This window comes from Rana temporaria, chromosome 4 (genome assembly GCF_905171775.1).
Source record: "Rana temporaria chromosome 4, aRanTem1.1, whole genome shotgun sequence".
NCBI lineage: Eukaryota > Metazoa > Chordata > Amphibia > Anura > Ranidae > Rana > Rana temporaria.
The window spans coordinates 288,542,187-288,560,488 of record NC_053492.1 but is presented as its reverse complement, the minus strand read 5'-3'; the positions used below and the strand labels follow the sequence as shown (position 1 = coordinate 288,560,488).

Below are 18,302 nucleotides of genomic sequence, written 5' to 3'. Positions count from 1 at the left end.
AGAATGACATAAAAAATAAATTTTATTGCATTTTAGTTTTAATTTTGAGATCTGAAGTCTTTTTGACCCCAGATCTCATTTTAAAAAAAGGCCCGGTCATGCTTTTTCTATTACAAGGGATGTTTACATTCCTTGTAATAGTAATACAAGTGACCCAATTTTTTTTTTTTTAAGAAGCGAACACATACGTGAACAGCGCCTGCATATGAAAACGATGTTCAAACCACACATGTGAGGTATCGCCACGATCGATGGAGCAAGAGCAATAATTCTAGCCCTAGAGCTCCTCTGTAACTCAAACATGCAACCTGTAGAATTTTTTTTTTAAACGTTCGCCTATGGAGATTTTTAAGGGTAAAGGTTTGTCACCATTCCACTAGCGGGCGCAACTTTGAAGAGTGACATGTTGGGTATCAATTTACTTGGCGTAGCATTATGTTTCACAATATAACAAAAAGTGGGCTAACTTTACTGTGTATTTTTTAATTCCAAAAAGTATTTTTTTTTCCAAAACAAAGTGCACTTGCAAGACCGCTGTGCAAATACGGTGTGACAAAGTATTGCAATGGCCGCCATTTTATTCTCTAGGGTGTTAGAAAAAAATGTGTATATATAATGTTTTGGGGTTCTGAGTAATTTTCTTGCAAAAAAAATGTTTTTAACTTGTAAACACCAAATCCCAGAAGGAGGCTCAGTCCTTAAGTGGCTAGAGTAAGTTATATTTTCACAAATCTTGCTGTCTGTCTTCATCTGAAAGGCTCCATTTTCTTTCTTGTAAGTAAGTTCTTGCTTCTTCTTGGAATTCCTTCCTCCAGTGGATAATAATGGGAAAACAATGATGATAATGAGCTGAAATAATCGGTGCATTAAGAACCCTTCCCATTGCTGCCCACATGTAAGCATACAAAAAAAAAAAATGTTTACTACTTAATATTAATTACCATCTAGCATTGTTGTATGCCAAAATTAGATTTTTACAGATATATAAGTGAGTTATGGTATCTGGAAACAATGGCAGATTTTTATTTGTAAGCCCATTTTAAATCTGTTTAGTGATTTCAAGTGACTACATTCTGTTTTTTAGAAAAAAACAAAAACAACAGTATTGAACTTTCACTATTGCTGTAATGGCAGTGAAACACAAAGGGCCTATTCACAGCTTTGCATGTCCATTATTTTGTGTTGACGAGTGTTGTGTTAAGGCATCCCATTTATTATTAATGGCCAAAATAACATGTCTTCGTGCACTTTTATTTTTTATTTTTTATTTTTTTGGCAGCACAACACATCACACAGAGCATAACTATCTGTGTGAACACATACCATGTGTTCTTATGCATTGACTTAGAGCTGAACTACAAGAATGATCTGTATTGCACTAGGTCCAGTGTGGCACAATGTAAGTGTGCATTACTTATACCTGATGGATGGCAGGTAAAAGCTGAAAATCACTGTATTAAATGATGGCCTCAGTCTTCAGGTCCTAATGAGGTGCTATGCAGCGGCAGCCCCACTGCACACTGACCACAGTGGGTCGCTCACTCAGCTCTGACTCTATTAATAGAATGCCTTCTAAGTTTCTATTTTTTTATTTTATTTTATTTTTTATGAGTATAAGTTGCTCTCTGAACGACATGGAGATGAGGGATGGTGATGTCATGATCTCCACCTTGTCCAGGCATAGCATGCTTTGTATTTAATTAATTGAAAAAAATACAAGTTTCTATAGATGATGGAGGAATCGGGTGGGCAACCCCCTGTGGTCAGTGTATAGTGGGGCAGACACTCACATGGAACCTGAGCAGATTGCAGAAGATAGCGACAGCCTCACTTTGATAGACAACTGGATGACGGAGAGTCACCTTAAACTCAATGGATCAAAAACAGAACTCCTTCTGGTCCATGCAAACACAAAGAGATCTGCTGGGATGACATGGTTGCCCCGCCCATATTTGGACAGACCATTACTCCTAGCACCAAAGTCAAAAGTCTATTTTTGACTCCGACATGACAATGGATGCTCAAATTGGGTCAGTAGTCAGCGGGTCTCACCATCTCCTGCGTCTACGAAGTAGTGGTAGGAATACTAATAAACTCCAAGCTCGACTATGCTAACTCCCTGTACCTAGGTCTCGCAAAATACCAGATTGCCCGTCTACAAGTTGTCCAGAATACGGCAGCGCGACTGGTAACAGGGGAAAAAACCCTGGGAATCAATTTCCCCCTCCCTGAGGTCCCTCCATTGGCTGCCCATCAAGGACCGAATCACATTCAAGGCACAATGTGTACAAGGCATCGCCCCCCAATATTTATGTGAAAAAATAAAATACCACAACCCCAATCGCGTTCTCCGATCAGCTAAACAAAATCTACTACAAATCCCCATGGCCCGCTACAAGAGCAAAGGAGAACGAAGATTTGCAGTCCAAGGACCTCAACTGTGGAACTCATTACCAACTCATATCCAAACGTAAGAGAATCACAGGGCCTTCAGGAAAAAACTCAAGACCCATCTTTTCTTAAGGCTAAATAGAAGCAAAATGGATGCCAAGCGCCTTGAGGCGATTCAGTTCTCATTTGTAGCGCTATATAAGTTATTCATTCACTCACTCACTCACTCACTCACAGCTATTGCAGTGACCAGAATGGAGAAAATAAGAGAAGTCAATTGTTGGGGTTTTATAAAAACTTTAATACACATTAAAATGTGGGTTTTAACACCGTAATGCACATGGAGAATGGAATGGAATGGAAAATTCATACATTTGATTTGTTTACGTATTTGCATACAGATCCCCCCCACCCTTTCAATTCAGAAATTACACAAGCAGAATTCATTAATTAATTTAATTTCATTAATTTGCAAAACTAGTTTTTCTGGAAATTTTAAAGCAAATCAAAATCTCAATGTGGTGCTTTTATCAGTTTGCTAGATAAGCAAATTCATTAGCTCATCATTTGACGTTTGTGACTTTAAGATGTTTATAATAATGAAGCATTTGCTTTTAGGGGCAGAGTACTCTTAAATCACCCGAAAAAATGGCCGCCACCTATCTTTTGCATCTTTGATTTCATAAATGTTTAAACAACTTTACATCGTTTTTATGCTTCATTACATCCTGTACTAGCACAATACATGTGTATTTACTTCATTATCTGATAACCTGCAAAGATCACCTCGGAATGTTGAAACATTCTAACGGAAATATTTCCTTAATGACAAAGTGTCCTTGAGTGACGAGTTTATGAAGCACACTTGGTCTAACTCGTCTTGTGTAACTATAATTACAGTAAAAACCCAACAATTTATTCTCTAGGGCCTCTGCTTTAAAAAAAATATATAATGTTTGGAGGTTCTAAGAAATTTTCTGGCAAAAAAATACTATATTGTTACAAAAAGTGACAACAAAGGCATGGTCTTTAATTTTTGTTAATTTTGATAACTGTTAAATTGTTTACAGTTTCCTTCCTTTTTTGGCTATAAAGTTTAATTATTAAGAAGTTATATGTAATCTGTTATCTCCACTTTAGCCCTGATTCAGCTGAACTCGCACAATTTCATTCCCGCATGTCAGTCCCGATTTCGGGAGGCGATTTCAGAGACATCTGTGCGGGAATCGACGGGGTGACGCAAATGCGGCGTCGCACTGATTCGGATGGTGCCGCTGCCAGCAATTGCCGCTGATTAGGCATGCAATTCGACATGTTAAATCTCATGCCAGATTGCATCAATGTGAACCAGGGCTTAAAGTGTAGAATCACAAACTTTTTTTTTTTTTTTTTTTGCATTAAGATAAACTTTTATAGCTTGTTGTCCTCCCTAAATACCATGGTTCTCTTATTTTGTCTCTTCCTCTTCGCACACTCCAACTGCTCACTCACAAGGCTCCTACTGCTGTCAGGAGGAAGCGGGGCCAGGCTGTGCTGCGTGTCTGTGAAGCACATGTCCATAGATGCACACAGCTCAAGGGCAAGAATGCAAATGTACCCCCAAAGCAAGCGACTTGCTATGGGGACACATTGAGGAGAGGAGGAGCCAGTTTCGCTGGTGGGAGACCGCTCTATGCAAAACCATGGCACAGAGTAGGGGAGTATAACATGTTTATTATTTTATTTTAATAATTGCCTTTAGTACCACTTTCATTTTGATATATGTGGGGGGGAAAAACAACTAGAAATATATTTAACACACAAAATTTGGACATAATACAGTGGTCAGATAATAACACAGATGGCTAGGATGACTTCAGGCTCAAACCTGCCTTTGCATTTGTCAGTGTTTCCTGGAGAATGGAGGGTGTCAGCACTAGGTTATTTCCCCTGCATGCTTTTTTTTTATTTTAGGAAGTGTTGCGATTGTGGTTAGACAGAAAATAGATTTTTAAACCCCTAATTGCAGCTTTTCATTTTTTTTTTTTTTTACAATGTGTGTACTTTTGTATTGGGCAAAACTACCCTGTGTTGACAGCACACTTAAGAGCTGGACCGCTCCTGTCCTACAGAGTGCAGAACTCAGCAGTCCAATGCCTCTCCGGCCTAGTGCTCCAATAAAACGGGGAGATCCAGACCTATGCATTCTGTGTGAGAACAGCTGTCTTTCTCTCCAGGAAGGGCTTTCTGATAAAAGAAAAAAGGGATAGCTTAAAAGGTGTTTTTATTTTTTTCTTGTAAAATATACTCGCCTCGATGGATGCAGCATCAATCTGATGCTGCATTTGTCCCCCACTGGCTCTAAGGCTGAGAAGCGAGCAATAGATCACTGTTGAAAGCTCGGTTCTCAGTGCTCCCTGAGCAGAGAGTTAGTGACTGTCAGTCAGCGCTCTCCACTCTGCTTCCCCATGCTCCCTGGAGCGCTGGACTGTGGAGGGTGTGGGAGCAGCCGGCTCAGGCTCTCAGCGGCTCACTGAGAGGCTGAGATGGGTGTCAGTCCAGGCATGTGGGCAGATCCTGACCATATGGTCATGATCTTTCCTGAGCCTGGACCGGCTCTGTGACGTTAGCCGACAGCGGGCTTCAGCCTGCTGTCTGCTGAAAAACGGGTCACAGGAGTGCAAAATTATCTACATTCCTGTGATCCACAGGAAAAGTACAGCCAAACAAGTTTTGGCTGTACTTGTTCTATAAATGTTTCAACAGTATAATACCCTAGACTTTAAAAGTTTTGAAGATGTGTATCTGATAAAGGAGAAATGTTATTTATCTGGAATAAGAATATACCGTACTTTTGTATGTATGTAAGTTTTTTAAATGCCTCTCATTGTTGGGTGTACAGCTGTTGTAAATTTGTTTTGTCTGCTCTGTGTTTGGATTAGTAGTTAAGAAAAAAGTTACTATTACTGTATGTGAGTTGTCCTTTTTAAACTCAAAATAGTTTCTGTTGTCTTGCAGCCGCAGAACTGGGCAGTATACAATGAATCATGGAAATGGAAATCCTAGCCTTGATAAAGTATCATTTAACCGGTCTGGATCACAAGATTCATTAGATGAACTTTCTCTGGATGACTATTGGACTGAAGTAGAGAATATCCAGAAGAGCACTGATAATAGTCAAGAGAAACAGGATGTTGTTGTTAAGGAGTCAGATGGTAAGAAATTGATTCAATCTAATCTTGCATACCAGAACTCTTGAGATGGTAAAGAGTCATCTTTTGTATCTTTAACAATAAATGAACAAAAGATCTGCTGTTGCTACCCATTTTATGACTTTGTGTAAAAAAGAGCATTGATAATTCACAACTAAACAAATGGGTGTCCCCCCCCCCCCCCTGCAGGTGGGAAATTTGCACCATGTATGGCCGCTTCCTGTATGTGCCATTGACATCACTGGGCCTTTTTCTGGGATCCCGGTGTTCTAACGATATGGTTCCCCTCTCGAAAAGGGTCCATAGGCGCAATCCGAGCCAACGGAAATCTACGAGGCAGAACAGCTGTTCGTCAGCTGTAGATGGAGCATGCGCAATAAACACGGCGCTCTCTCACGATGCTCGGGGCTGGTTATACACGCCACTCTCCGCTTGCTCTATACAGCAAGGGACGGATGGTTTTCTGAAAGGAGCGGATATGGTTAGAGGCACGATGGCCAGTGCTCTATGATGGCCAGTGCTTTTTTGAAAGGCGCTGTTCGATATCACATCCGCCCCTTTGAGAAAAGCACTGGCCATCATGCGGCATCTTATAACCATATCCGCCCCTTGCTGTATTGAGAACTGAACATTTATAACCATATCCGGCCCATTGAGAAAAGTATTAGGAACCTCTGCTTTCCCTGCTTTCCCTGCTTTCCCTGCCTTCCTGCAGAAGGCCTAGGAATGTCAATGGAAAACTCAGTGTTGGCTGGAAGTTTGGACATAAGGCAAATGTTTTTTTCTTCCTTTTTTCTTTTTAATTGGCATTTGTCTTTTCATAATGAATGGGCTGCCTTAGCACAATGCATATTATTGTGTTAAAAACGCACCGTAATGGTTTGCTAAAGCACAAATCATTCCAAAAAATAAGATAAATAAGCAGTGGTTAGAGACCTAAAAACAATTTAAATATTGCTATAAAATTAGTGCAGTCTTCTTTGATTGGCGGCAACAACAAACATTTATTTTCTATACATCTAGAGGGAGCAACACTTCTAGCATTCTGTTTAAAACAGTAGGGTTAGAAAAAAAAAACAGCCACTTAATACTGATACATCACATTCCTGTGTTTTTCATTCCTTCACATGGGGGGGAATTACTGAAACCGTCTGTATTTGATTGTTTAAAATAGCACTTTGGGAATAGCTGACATTTTCATGTAGTTCTGTTGCATGAGAATTATAACTGTTTTGGAGTCAGTGGGTGTTTACTTTTTATTGAACTGTGAAATGAAACCCCTTCATGTTTTCAGGCTTGGCATGTGTTGTCTTTTCAGAGGGAGAAGAAGAAGAAGAATGGCTCAAGGAAGCTGGGCTGTCCATTCTATTTGGCGAGGGTTCCGCTGATTCTCAGGAGAGCATGGTGCTCTTATCCACTTTAACCAGGACTCAGTCTGCAGCTGTCCAAAAACGAATCGATACTGTCAGACAGACGTTAAGGAAAAAAAACAAGCATCATCAGATTCCTGATGTCAGGGATGTATTCAAGCAGCCAGCAGGCTCAAAAGAAAAAGTATGTGCAAGCTGCTGTACTTAACTGCTTGTGGCTAGATGGTCCTCTTGACATTACTTTATCATACTTTATCATAGTGCTAAAAGCTGTTTGAACCCTTTAAAATGTATGCTGAAAATTGAAATGAATATCAGCAGGTCGCCCAAACTGTTATGCTTACGGTTAATTTGGAAATTCACTATTCCTTTCGTTTTGAATAGAGTAAGAAGGGGTCGAACCTCCAACTGTGTTTAACTTGCTGGAGAGCATTGCCCTTATTTCATGGCCTAGAGTCGTCACCCAAATGAGCACAGACAGCAATAAAAGCCTAACAGAGGTTCTAATAATTTTCTTTGACCCAAAAGATCTGTTACGTGTGCCGCTCAGGCTCTCTGGAAGGGGTACGAGTCCTAGGTATCCACTGCTGGCAGTGCTGATTTTGGAAGGAGCTTGTCCCGGCTCCTATGATCGCTCAGTGTGAAGGAAAGTCTCCCTATGACCGCACATCTGTACTGTACCAGATGTGCAGTCGTAGGGAGACTTTCCCTTACTAATTTCCTATTCTACTAAAACATGTTCCTTTTTGCTGTTAGTATCCTGGATGTTTGTTTATGTTCCATTCACTTCACAGTAACCACACAAGTAGATAGGGGTAGTCTCCCCAGTAGAAAACTACCCTAAAATGAAAGCTATGCAGAGATTATAGCACGATCTACAAAACCGAACTAATGTTCTACTTTAATTTGTAATTACAAATACAGTATACAGTATACAGTTCCGGTACTTTATAGGGTTGATTTTAGTAAAGCTTCACCATATTCACGAAGCTCCTGGGAAAATGAGTGCTACTGCCATTACAAAAGTGTACAGTCTATTATTTGCCTTTTAGTAAATCAAGCCCTATATGTGTGAGCATAAGAGGTAATTGAAAAAATTCATCAATGCAAGCAGATTGGGACTTATGTTTCATCAATTGTTAATACCGACTGTCTGTGCCGTGCATTGCAACTAACCACATTACAGCTGTGTTTATAAAATGAATGAAAATGTAATTGATCAGTGGGCAAAACTTCCACTTTTCCTTTTCTCCAGTCACAATGAACCTTCTATTTAAAGGACATCCTTGAATGTGAGTATGTACAGTATCCTAGATATCATTTTACGTGAAAGGCAACTCAACTCGCTTCGACCAATGTGGCACAATCCATCCATGTGAATGCGCTAATAACGACAACTCAACTCTCTTCCACCAATGTGGCAAACATATCCATGTGAATGAGCTAATAATTACCTTATTGTCGTCGTTGAAAGGCATTCATCTCAAAGCCACTGTTACTGACAAAATGATTTGCCCATTTCATTAAAGCAAATATTAATGACCTTGCATGATCATCTGTGTCACAGTTGTTAAAATGTTCACACCTATTTTAAAGTTATAGTCCTGTTTGGTGGCTTGTAGTTCTTATTATCCTGTGCACAGCATCATTATAAACTTTAATACACACTAGGAGTTATTAAATAAGAAAATATCTTTGTTGGGCAAAAAAGGGGGAACATGTCCTCCTCTGTTACTCTGTGGGCTTTATTGTTTCTAGTACACCGTATATTTGGGTGAAGCAGGGCCATTCTTTAACCCCACTCTGTCTAGTAAAAGTTAAAATGCAGGCTAATCCTGTGCAAATAATACCCAAGGGGTCGTCCTTGTAGTGCTTCAGCTCCACAGTCCTGGCATGAACCTGAGGCCACAACTCCAGAATTTGATATTATACTACTTGTTGTCTTAATGGTAGTGCCCATTTTCTAGTCTCTGTGAATCTCTCTAGTCGTTGCGTAGCACTCAATCATAATTTATTAAGATTGTGGGATATGGCGACAAGCCAAAAGACCTCCAAGGTTGGTTGTCCCATTTTTAGTGTTTGTAGTTACAGTGCTCACTTCCTGAGCTCCAGGGGTATCTATCAGTGGCATCTCTCTTGCTTGGATCTCAAATAAAGTTAGTGCAATCAGGTACATTAGTGCCAGCATGTATATTTCCTTCTGCAGAGTTCTTTTAAATTGCACCCATGATAGTACAATCTAAATGAGATGGTCACAAATCTTTTTTGTCGTGTAATCTAATGGTTCTGCAAAGAATCTGCCTACTTGACTAGAGACACAGGTGTGTGCTCCCAAGTGTAGGATTTCGCTTTACCACTGATGGACCATTTACTATGCTACTTCTCAGGAGAGTTTAAAGCAAAAAAGGTAGAGTTTACCTAAAGTGAAAACCATATCTCTAAATGATTGTTGGTACATATAAAAAAAAGCTAAAGTTATATGCAAATCTAACACATAAGCCTCTCTATTGGGCCCTTTAAGTGATGGGTTACCTAACTAACCAACAGGAAGCTAGAGGAGGAACTTTACAGGAAAATGTGAGATATTTTATATAATTTCATATGTCTACGTATCACTTCATCATGAAACCTTTTATGAGCAGTTAGAATTGTTTTCTGACAGATTTACTTCATTTTTTTTTTTTATCATTTTAGTTTCTCTTATTTGTGTCTTGGCAAGTCACTTGTTAATTGTTTACCCCTCTGAAAATGTATATTCAGATATGCATTTCCATTGCTCTGTAATATTGTACTGAATCGCATTCATAGAATTAAGACTGATATTGCTATTATGTACACATTTTAGGATGACGGTTTAAATGAGCTTCAGTCTGCCAAAACAAGTGAAGTAGCACAAGAAGAACCTCAAGAAAAATCAGAAGGTATGTTGAACATTGCATTATATTTTTCAGTCTCCCACAGTAAGCATATTTGTGATTTCAACATCCCAAAAAAAAGTGTTCTTTGTCAATTTGTGTAAGTTAATAATAAGCAAATTTATAGATGCCTCCATTATTTTATTTAGATTGTTAAAATCCCATTAAAGGAAATCAATTATGGAAGAAACATTAAGGCTGCCGTTACTACCTAGAGTTAGTTACATGGCTAATATGCTGACCCACCAGCTCTGATTATTTAAGTTCCTTTTCCAGAACAAGTATTCAGATGTGAACTTCTAGATTTTATGTTGATTTCTCAAGTTGTCTTCCAGGACGGCACCCTGAGAGATGACTGATCCCACCTGACAGGATACACAAGCAATAAAGACAGGCATGTCCAAAGTCCGGCCCGCCGGCCAATCGCCCCATTTTTAGTATAAGTCGGTCTGCGTGACCAGGAATGCAGAAATATGGGTGACCAAGTTAATAGATGATGTGTTGCAAACTTCCAAGTCCAAACAGGTCATAGACAACTTGGAGGTGATTGGTAGAGTGGTGGCCTACTTGGCAGACGCTGCAGTTGAAACGGTGCATACAACCGCAAAAGTCTGCTGCCCTCCTAAACTCTGCCAGGAGGGCCTTGTGGGTAAAGACCTGAGATGGGGACCACACGTCAAAGACAGTTATGTGGTCTGCCATTCAAAGGCTCCCTTGGCACAGGTTTAGACCAGACCCTATCTAGGTCTATGGAGAAGGGCAAGAAGTTTCCTATGAAGCTTAAAAAAAAAGTATTAACTAATTCAGGAATAAGAAGGAAGGCAAGAATTGGGGCGTCGGTGCCAGCAAAAGGGAAGTCTCCTCTTTTCCGGCCCAAAACCTGCCAACAAAGGGTCTACGGGGGTGTGGGGGACTGTCACAGTTCTGCTCGGTGAGAGAAGATCACTCAAAGCCCCCACATCTTACAACTCATAAGAGAAGGCTACAAGCTGGAGCTTTTCTCTGTACCCCTTCAAGTTTCCTTCTAACTAGACTACCCAAAGACCAACAAAGCGGTAGGCCTCCTAGAGAGCATCAGGCAGGTGGCAGAGCAGGGGTTCATATTGCCAGTTCCAGTGGAACAACACAGACAAGGGTTTTATTCTCACGTTTTTGTGCTCCCAAATCCTTCTGGGAAATTCTGTCTTTTAATAAACTTAAAAAGACTAAACAGGTTCATACGGTACAAGAAATTTCATATGGAAAGTGTGTATACTGTCAGAAAGCATCTCTTGAAGGAAGCCTTCATGGTCCTAAAGGATGCATATCTTCACATCACCTGTTGTTCAGAACATCAGGGCTTGCTATGCTTTGCTTTTCTCACAGAACTTGAAGTCCAGCACTGGCAGTTTTGTGCCCTGCCCTTTGGACTGGTGGCCAGCCCGAGAGTCTTCACAAAGATTCTCGCTGAGGTGATTTTTCACCTCCAGCTCCAGGGGATTGCACCAGTCCTATTGGTCTACAACCAGTCCGGAATCTCCTGCTTTATGACCTCCAGGGGAGGTAAAAGTCACTAAAGTGGTGGCTCAGTCCTGAGAGGTTTGAGGGGGGGTCATTTTAGGACCCAGCTTCAACCTCTTAGGGTGACGACCGATTCGAGTGCCTGGAGTTGGGGGGGGCCCATCTAGAGGAACTACGGGCCCAGGGAGCCTAGAACCAGTTTCAGAGGGTCTCTTCTTCCAACTTCAGGGAACTCCTGGTGGTCAGGGAAGCCCTATGAGTGTTTAAAGAGGATCAGGGAAAGAGACCCAGATCCTTTTTGACAATGCAACAAATGTGGCTTTCTTGAATTGACAGGGAGGAACCAGGTCTCGTAACTCTGTAACTCCTAGAGTGGCCAGAGAATCCCCTCAATCTTGGCAGAGGGGTCTACAACAGTGGCAGTGCGTCTATTAAGGGCGTAGGGCACTGCCCCCTCTCTCCAGCCACCCCCCTCTATGACTAATGGATAGATTAATGCATTGCAGGCGTCTGGCCCCTTTTCGGACGTCAGGTGCTATAATTACAGCGGCTGGGGTGTATTTTTGAAGCACCTGATTAGAGCCATAGGCTCTAATAGGCTTCAAAAAAGGTGAACTCAGAGCCCAAAGCATTGCGCTCGGAGTCCACCCAGGTGTGTCAGAAAAGCAAATGAATATTCGCTTTTCTAAAACTGAACCACCTCTCCACCAGTCAGGTAGCGCAGGTCTGATACCCATCATCTGAAGAGGTGGAGGAGAGGAGATGCATGTGGGACACAGGAGCCGCTGTCTGACCCGCTGCAAAGTCCCACAGCTCGCCACCATCATCCGCTGCATGTCCTGCCACCGAGATAGGGTAAGTGCCAGTTCACAGTGGCAAATTATTTTGGGCACAGTGGCGGCATTTGATGGGGCAAAGTGGCGGCGTTGGGCACAGTGAGGCTGCAATTGATGATGTTTTTTTTTTAAAGGAGAACACTTGGATTGTCTTATTTTATGTATCCGGTTTGGCTTTTCCTAATTAAAGCGGAGGTTCACCCGCACATGACCCTTTTTCCCCTTCGTTTCATGCTCGTTTTGTCTAGGGGAATCGGCTAGTTGTTTTAAAATATGATCCGTACTTACCGTTTACGAGATGCATCTTTTCCGCCGCTTCCGGGTATGGGCTGCGGGACTGGGCGTTCCTATTTTGATTGACAGTCTTCCGAGCGGCTTCCGACAGTCGCATCCATCGCGTCACGATTTTCCGAAAGAAGCCGAACGTCGGTGCGCAGGCGCAGTATAGAGCCGCACCGACGTTCGGCTTCTTTCGGCTACTAGTGACGTGATGGATGCGACCGTCGGAAGCCTGTCAATCAAGAAGGAACGCCCGCTCCCGAAGACCCATACCCGGAAGCGACGGAGAAGATGCATCTCGAAAACGGTAAGTACGGCTCATATTTTATAACAACTAGCCGATTCCCTTAGACAAAACGAGCAGGAATCTAAGGGGAAAAGAAAAAAAAATAACTAATTGGGTGAACTCCCGCTTTAACTGGAGCGCTGGGGATCTCTTATTATTCTTCTCCTCTGGAGAAAAAGCGTGTTTGACTTCCAGGTAATTCAGGGGTCCATCCGATCTGGTAAGCGCCCATCTTACAGCCGGTGGAGGGATTGATGGACATAGATTAGAGTCGAATATATTTTTATTAACATATTTGAGAAAACAAAATACCATGACATGAGCAAGGCACAGAGGACAATTACATAGAATCAATAAAAGGGATTACATGGTGAGTAGAAAACCGCGTCCATCCCCTAGAAGGGTGCAAATAATCATCCCACAAGGTATACAGTGAAGTCAAAACAGTTTACATTATTAAATATCAGAATCTGGAAAAACATATCCGTGCACAAAATAGAAATAAGGAAGAGACAGGCACAGAGGAAAGCAAGAGAAAGAGAGGAGGAGGAGAAGAATAAAAGGGGAAAAAAACGGGGGGGGGGGGGGGGGGGTAGCGGATGAAGAAGACGAGGGGGGAAGGACGGAAGAGGGTATGCAGGTCAACTGCGGGAAGGGGACGGGAGGTAGGGGGTGCTGGGCAGACCAAGATGTCAGAGCCCCACATAGCAGATTTACGAGACACATCCAGGCTGACCGTAGGATTCCAACCTCGCTTTCAGGGAATCAGAAGTAGAGTAATCTATCCAGAGAAGCTAGAGGGACTTAAATTTATGAAATGTATCATTGTCTAAGGCGATCATCTCCTCCATGCGCATGATATCATTGACCAATGAGACCCATACAGTCAGAGTTGGAGTGGTGGTGGTCTTCCACATAGACATAGATTAGACATAGATAGATTGATAGACATTAATGATATTGTGCTTCACTTATTTTTTATTTTAACATGCTATCCTTCCTTGCCTATAGAAGCAGAAAACAGTAACCCAACTTTATCTTGGTCCACTTTGCATCCCTAGGGCATAGTTTGGGTGCTGATCTGGCTAGTTTCCAACCAGCTCTATAGTGGGGAAGGATTGCACACCAGAAAAATTATCACTATCTTCTTTGTTAGGCATTTGACTTAATTGGAAGCCTAAAGCATTTTAAAGCTTTTGACCATGTTTTATGCCAGTTCAATAAAAAAGACAGTAAGCATTTACTATGTGTGCCTTCCCTCTTTACTTTGACATTTCTTGCCTATAGTTTTTACTTCTAGCTAAAGATTGAAGGAATGTGATTATGGGCTCAAACTGTAGAAACAAGAGTGTAACTGATCTCCCCATAGTGAGACGGCTTTAAAGGCAATGAAAAAAGCGGTGTGCAACTGCCCTTTAGACATCCATAAATCACAAAACTATGACAGTCACAGTTTAGGAAGTAAGCCTACTAAAATGTTCAGCAAGAGAGGCCATCATTGGCAGCCTACAATTATTTCTTTCAGAATATGTTTTATTTAATAGGCCTGTTGTGTAAGGCCTCGTACACACGACCGAACATGTCTGCTGAAACTGGTCCGCGGACCAGTTCCCGCGGACATGTTCGGTCGTGTGTAGGGCCGACCGGACAATTTTCCAGCCAACCGGACAGGTTTCCAGCGGACAACTGTTTCTTAGCATGCTAAGAAACATGTCCGCTGGAACCATGTCCGCTGGAAATGTCCGATGGTCAGTATGACTCATCGAACACGTCCGCTGGCCCGAGAACCCGCGCATGACGTCGAAGTGAACTTCCGCGTCAGAGAACGTCGGTGTCGTATACGTCACCGCGTTCTCTGTCTGCGGGGATTTTGGTTTGATGGTGTGTACAAGCATCAGACCAAAATCTCCGAGCGGACATGTCCGATGAAAATGGTCCGCGGACCGTTTTCATCGAACATGTCCCCTCGTCTGTACGAGGCCTTAGACACTGCCCTTGGTCAAGAAAGAGACTGCCCTGAAACATCTGCCTAAAATTAAAAATAACTGCCCTGGAGGAAAGGACAGAGAGGCTTTCTTGGAGTGCCTACCATCCAGTTCACATGAACCCACAGAAATGTCGGAGCCTGCAATCGGAACAGAATGGTTTCCTGCACAGCAGGTTGCATTACTTGGGCAGCAATGTCATGCCACTGTATTGCCAATATTAATATGTTTGCACAGGTGTCCAGGGTTTGTAACAACAGCTGGTAGGAGGTATGTGTGTAATTTGTACAAAATGCACATCAAACTAAAGTTTTTGTGATGCGATATCATCTAGGTAGTATACCAGCTCAAGATTCAAAAAGACAATTGAGCCCAACCGAAGATGTGCCTCTTCCTGAGACTGATATCAATCTGGAAATTTCATTTGCTGAGCAGGCTTCTAATGTCAATGAGTTTTCTGGAGTCAGAAATGAGAAGGAAGATGACACCTTGTTACCAGTAAGTTGACCTTTGTTATGCGAATGCTTACATGTATCATGGTTCTACAACCTCTTTTTCAGGAATATTGTGAGCTTCATCTAGTTTGTGGATTCCCCACAAGCAAGTGATATACCTAGACCCAAGTACATTTGGATACAGGATCTTCCATACTCGATTGCTAGTTGCTCATGTCTGTTCACTGTGGTTACCTTGCGCACAAATTTTCCATTTTGGGTGTTCATTCCACATATACAAAATGTAATCTCAAAGCGGAGGTTCACCCTAAAAAACAACTTTCTACCATGCCATGCAGCATACTAGCGTCAGCTACAGTATGCCTTTATTTATTTTTTTACCGCTGTACTCAGTTTAATCCATTAGTTTCGTTTTAGACACCCGCGGGGAGTAGGCGTTCCTATGAAGAGGGGAACATGATTGACGGCTGGCTATGGCACGTCACGCTTCCCGAAAATAGCCAGAGTAGGACTCTGCTCTTCATGGCGCTATACGGCGCCTGCGCAAAGACTAGGAGCTGACTGCGCAGGCGCCATGAAGAGCCAAGTCCTATTTCGGCTATTTTCGGGAAGCGTGACGTGCCATAGCCGGCCGTCAATCATGTTCCCCTCCTTCATAGGAACGCCTACTCTGAAACTTAACTAACGGATTAAACTGTTAGTACAGCGGAAAAAAATAAAGTAAAGGCATTTTTTTTTTAGGGTGAACCCCCGCTTCAAGGTCTAGGTTATTGGTACATCTTTGCGTAACAAGTAGTTGACCATCTTTTTATTATAATATACAGTCAGTCACTTAGTCACAAACATCCGACTTATATACAGTGTAGTTGCTCCAAAGCTTAGAAAATGAAACAAAGCTTCACTTTTCAAACAATATCCAATCGCATGCAAGGAAAAAAAAATAGCATTTTTGCACATCATTGGATGACAGAATTCAGCAGAACTTCCCCTCCTTTTCTAAGCTCTGGAGCAACTGTACTTGCAAAGTGCACAGTCTATTTGCCTTTAGTAAATCAACCCCACAGTGTATGTGTATGCAGCACATGGACACTGTTAATGGCAATTGTTCTAATGTTTGTTAGTGTGTCTGTTAACAATATAAACAGAGGATTGGGACTTTAAATGAAGCATGCAACATTGGAAGCAAATGACACGGTATGTCTGTAAAATATATAAATATATATATATATATATATATATATATATATATATATATATATATATATATATATATATATATATATATATATATATATATATATATATATATATATATATATATAATTTGTTGCATAAGTTCATGTGAAGTGGTTAATTCACAATACAAATAGATAAAATAATAAATGTATATATAGTCATGCATTGAAAGGGGCATATTGTGGAATAGCACCAAGTTGACATATTGTGGAATACATCATAGTAAAAATGCCATGTAGTCAAACCTATTTAAAGGTGAAATTCTGGATAATAAACACATGGATGTAGCATCTGAAGCTCAACACGTTTCATGGCTCACTGCCACTCATCAGGAGAAGATGCGGAAGAAGTGTCTAAAAAGTATATGGGTAAACAATGAGTCAGACTAATTAAAGAAAAAGGGGAAGGAGGAATAATGAAACATCCACCTATACTTACAAGCTGACTATGGCTATGGAGTATGGCAGCGAGCACCAAAGATGAAATCGTGGCATCATCTAGCTCGTGTGCATTGTCCTTAGATTTGTTATTCACACCCATGGTAGTTCTTTTCTGTCTTAATACCACCCTTTTTTTTAGGTTTAGTTATTTTTAAATTCCCCACCCATTCTTCCCTCTCGTTGGGGCACACCCAATACTACTTTGTTACTCTGCTAGATTTATTCCCACACTGTTTTCTATCCACGTTTTGGTTTCACCCACCATCACAGTATGCATTTTCTTGCACACATTTCATCAACTTGTAGGACAAGCACAGGATCAATCACTTTAACAGAAATGTAACATTTACAAATGCACATAATTTCACATTTGTTCACAGATGTCATGGTAATCAACAATCCACAATGTACCACCATTGATTGTCTGGTGGGGACCACCTTCCAGTTACATCTTTCCTTTCATGACTCCCCGCTGCTGTACTGCCTCAGCTCCGTGCCAGATTATGCCCCCACTTTATCTTTGGTGCTCGCTGCCATACTCCATGTTCATAGCCAGGTTGTAGGTATAGGTGGATGCTTCATTATTCCTCCTTGCCCTTTTTCTTTAATAAGTCGGACTCATTGTTTACCCATATACTTTTTTAGACACTTCTTCTGCATCTGCTCCTGATAAGCGGCAGTGAACCATGAAACGCATTGAGCTTCAGATGCTACATTCATGTGTTCATTATCCAGAATTTTACCTATAAATACGTTTGACTACATGGCATCTTTACCATGATGTATTCTATACTATGTCAACTTGGTCTTAGGAAATTGGTCTATGGCAAGTTATTATGTACCACTATGCCCTCTTCAATGCATGCGTATATACATGTATTTAATATTTTATCTATGTATTGTGAAGTGATTTTTTTTTTACAGACATACCGTGTCATTTGCTTCCACTGTTGCATGCTTCATTTAAAGTCCCAATCCTCTTTGTTCTCTGCAATTAGGGATGGAGGTACTTTGACCCACACATTATAGGCCTCATTTAAAAATAATATAAAGTTGTTATTATGCAATCTGTTACTGAATTTTCATTTCTTTTTCTTTTTTGCATCTTTATTTGCTTTACATTTTTTTTTATTGGCTCCATGTTATCATTCCAAACATTTAAGGAACTGTAAATCTTAGAGGAGTGCCAGGAAAAGCTGAAACCATTTCTTTGGCTAATTCTGATAAAAATGCAATGCATCTTTCACCTCTATGTGCAGGCGCCTCCTGGCCCTTTAGGCTCCATTCACACCTTGGCGACAAAACGCCCGACGCCCGTGCCGCTGGAGGGGAGAATTGCCATTGATGTCTATGAGATGGTTCACATCTCATAAACGCCATACACCTGCCGCCTGAAAACAAGTCCCGGACGCTTTTTT

General features: G+C 41.3%; 1 protein-coding gene across 2 annotated transcripts in view; it reads left to right on the top strand.

Moving 5' to 3' along the window:
* Positions 1–18,302, top strand: part of ARHGAP18 (Rho GTPase activating protein 18) — a 149,622-nt gene that overhangs the window by 92,970 nt on the left and 38,350 nt on the right. For both annotated transcript variants that reach the window (XM_040350413.1, XM_040350414.1), the window contains exons 2-5: positions 5,389–5,585; positions 6,901–7,136; positions 9,798–9,873; positions 15,088–15,251. In XM_040350413.1, coding sequence (XP_040206347.1) covers positions 5,389–5,585; positions 6,901–7,136; positions 9,798–9,873; positions 15,088–15,251 — 673 coding nt within the window. The remainder of the gene's footprint in view (positions 1–5,388; positions 5,586–6,900; positions 7,137–9,797; positions 9,874–15,087; positions 15,252–18,302) is intronic.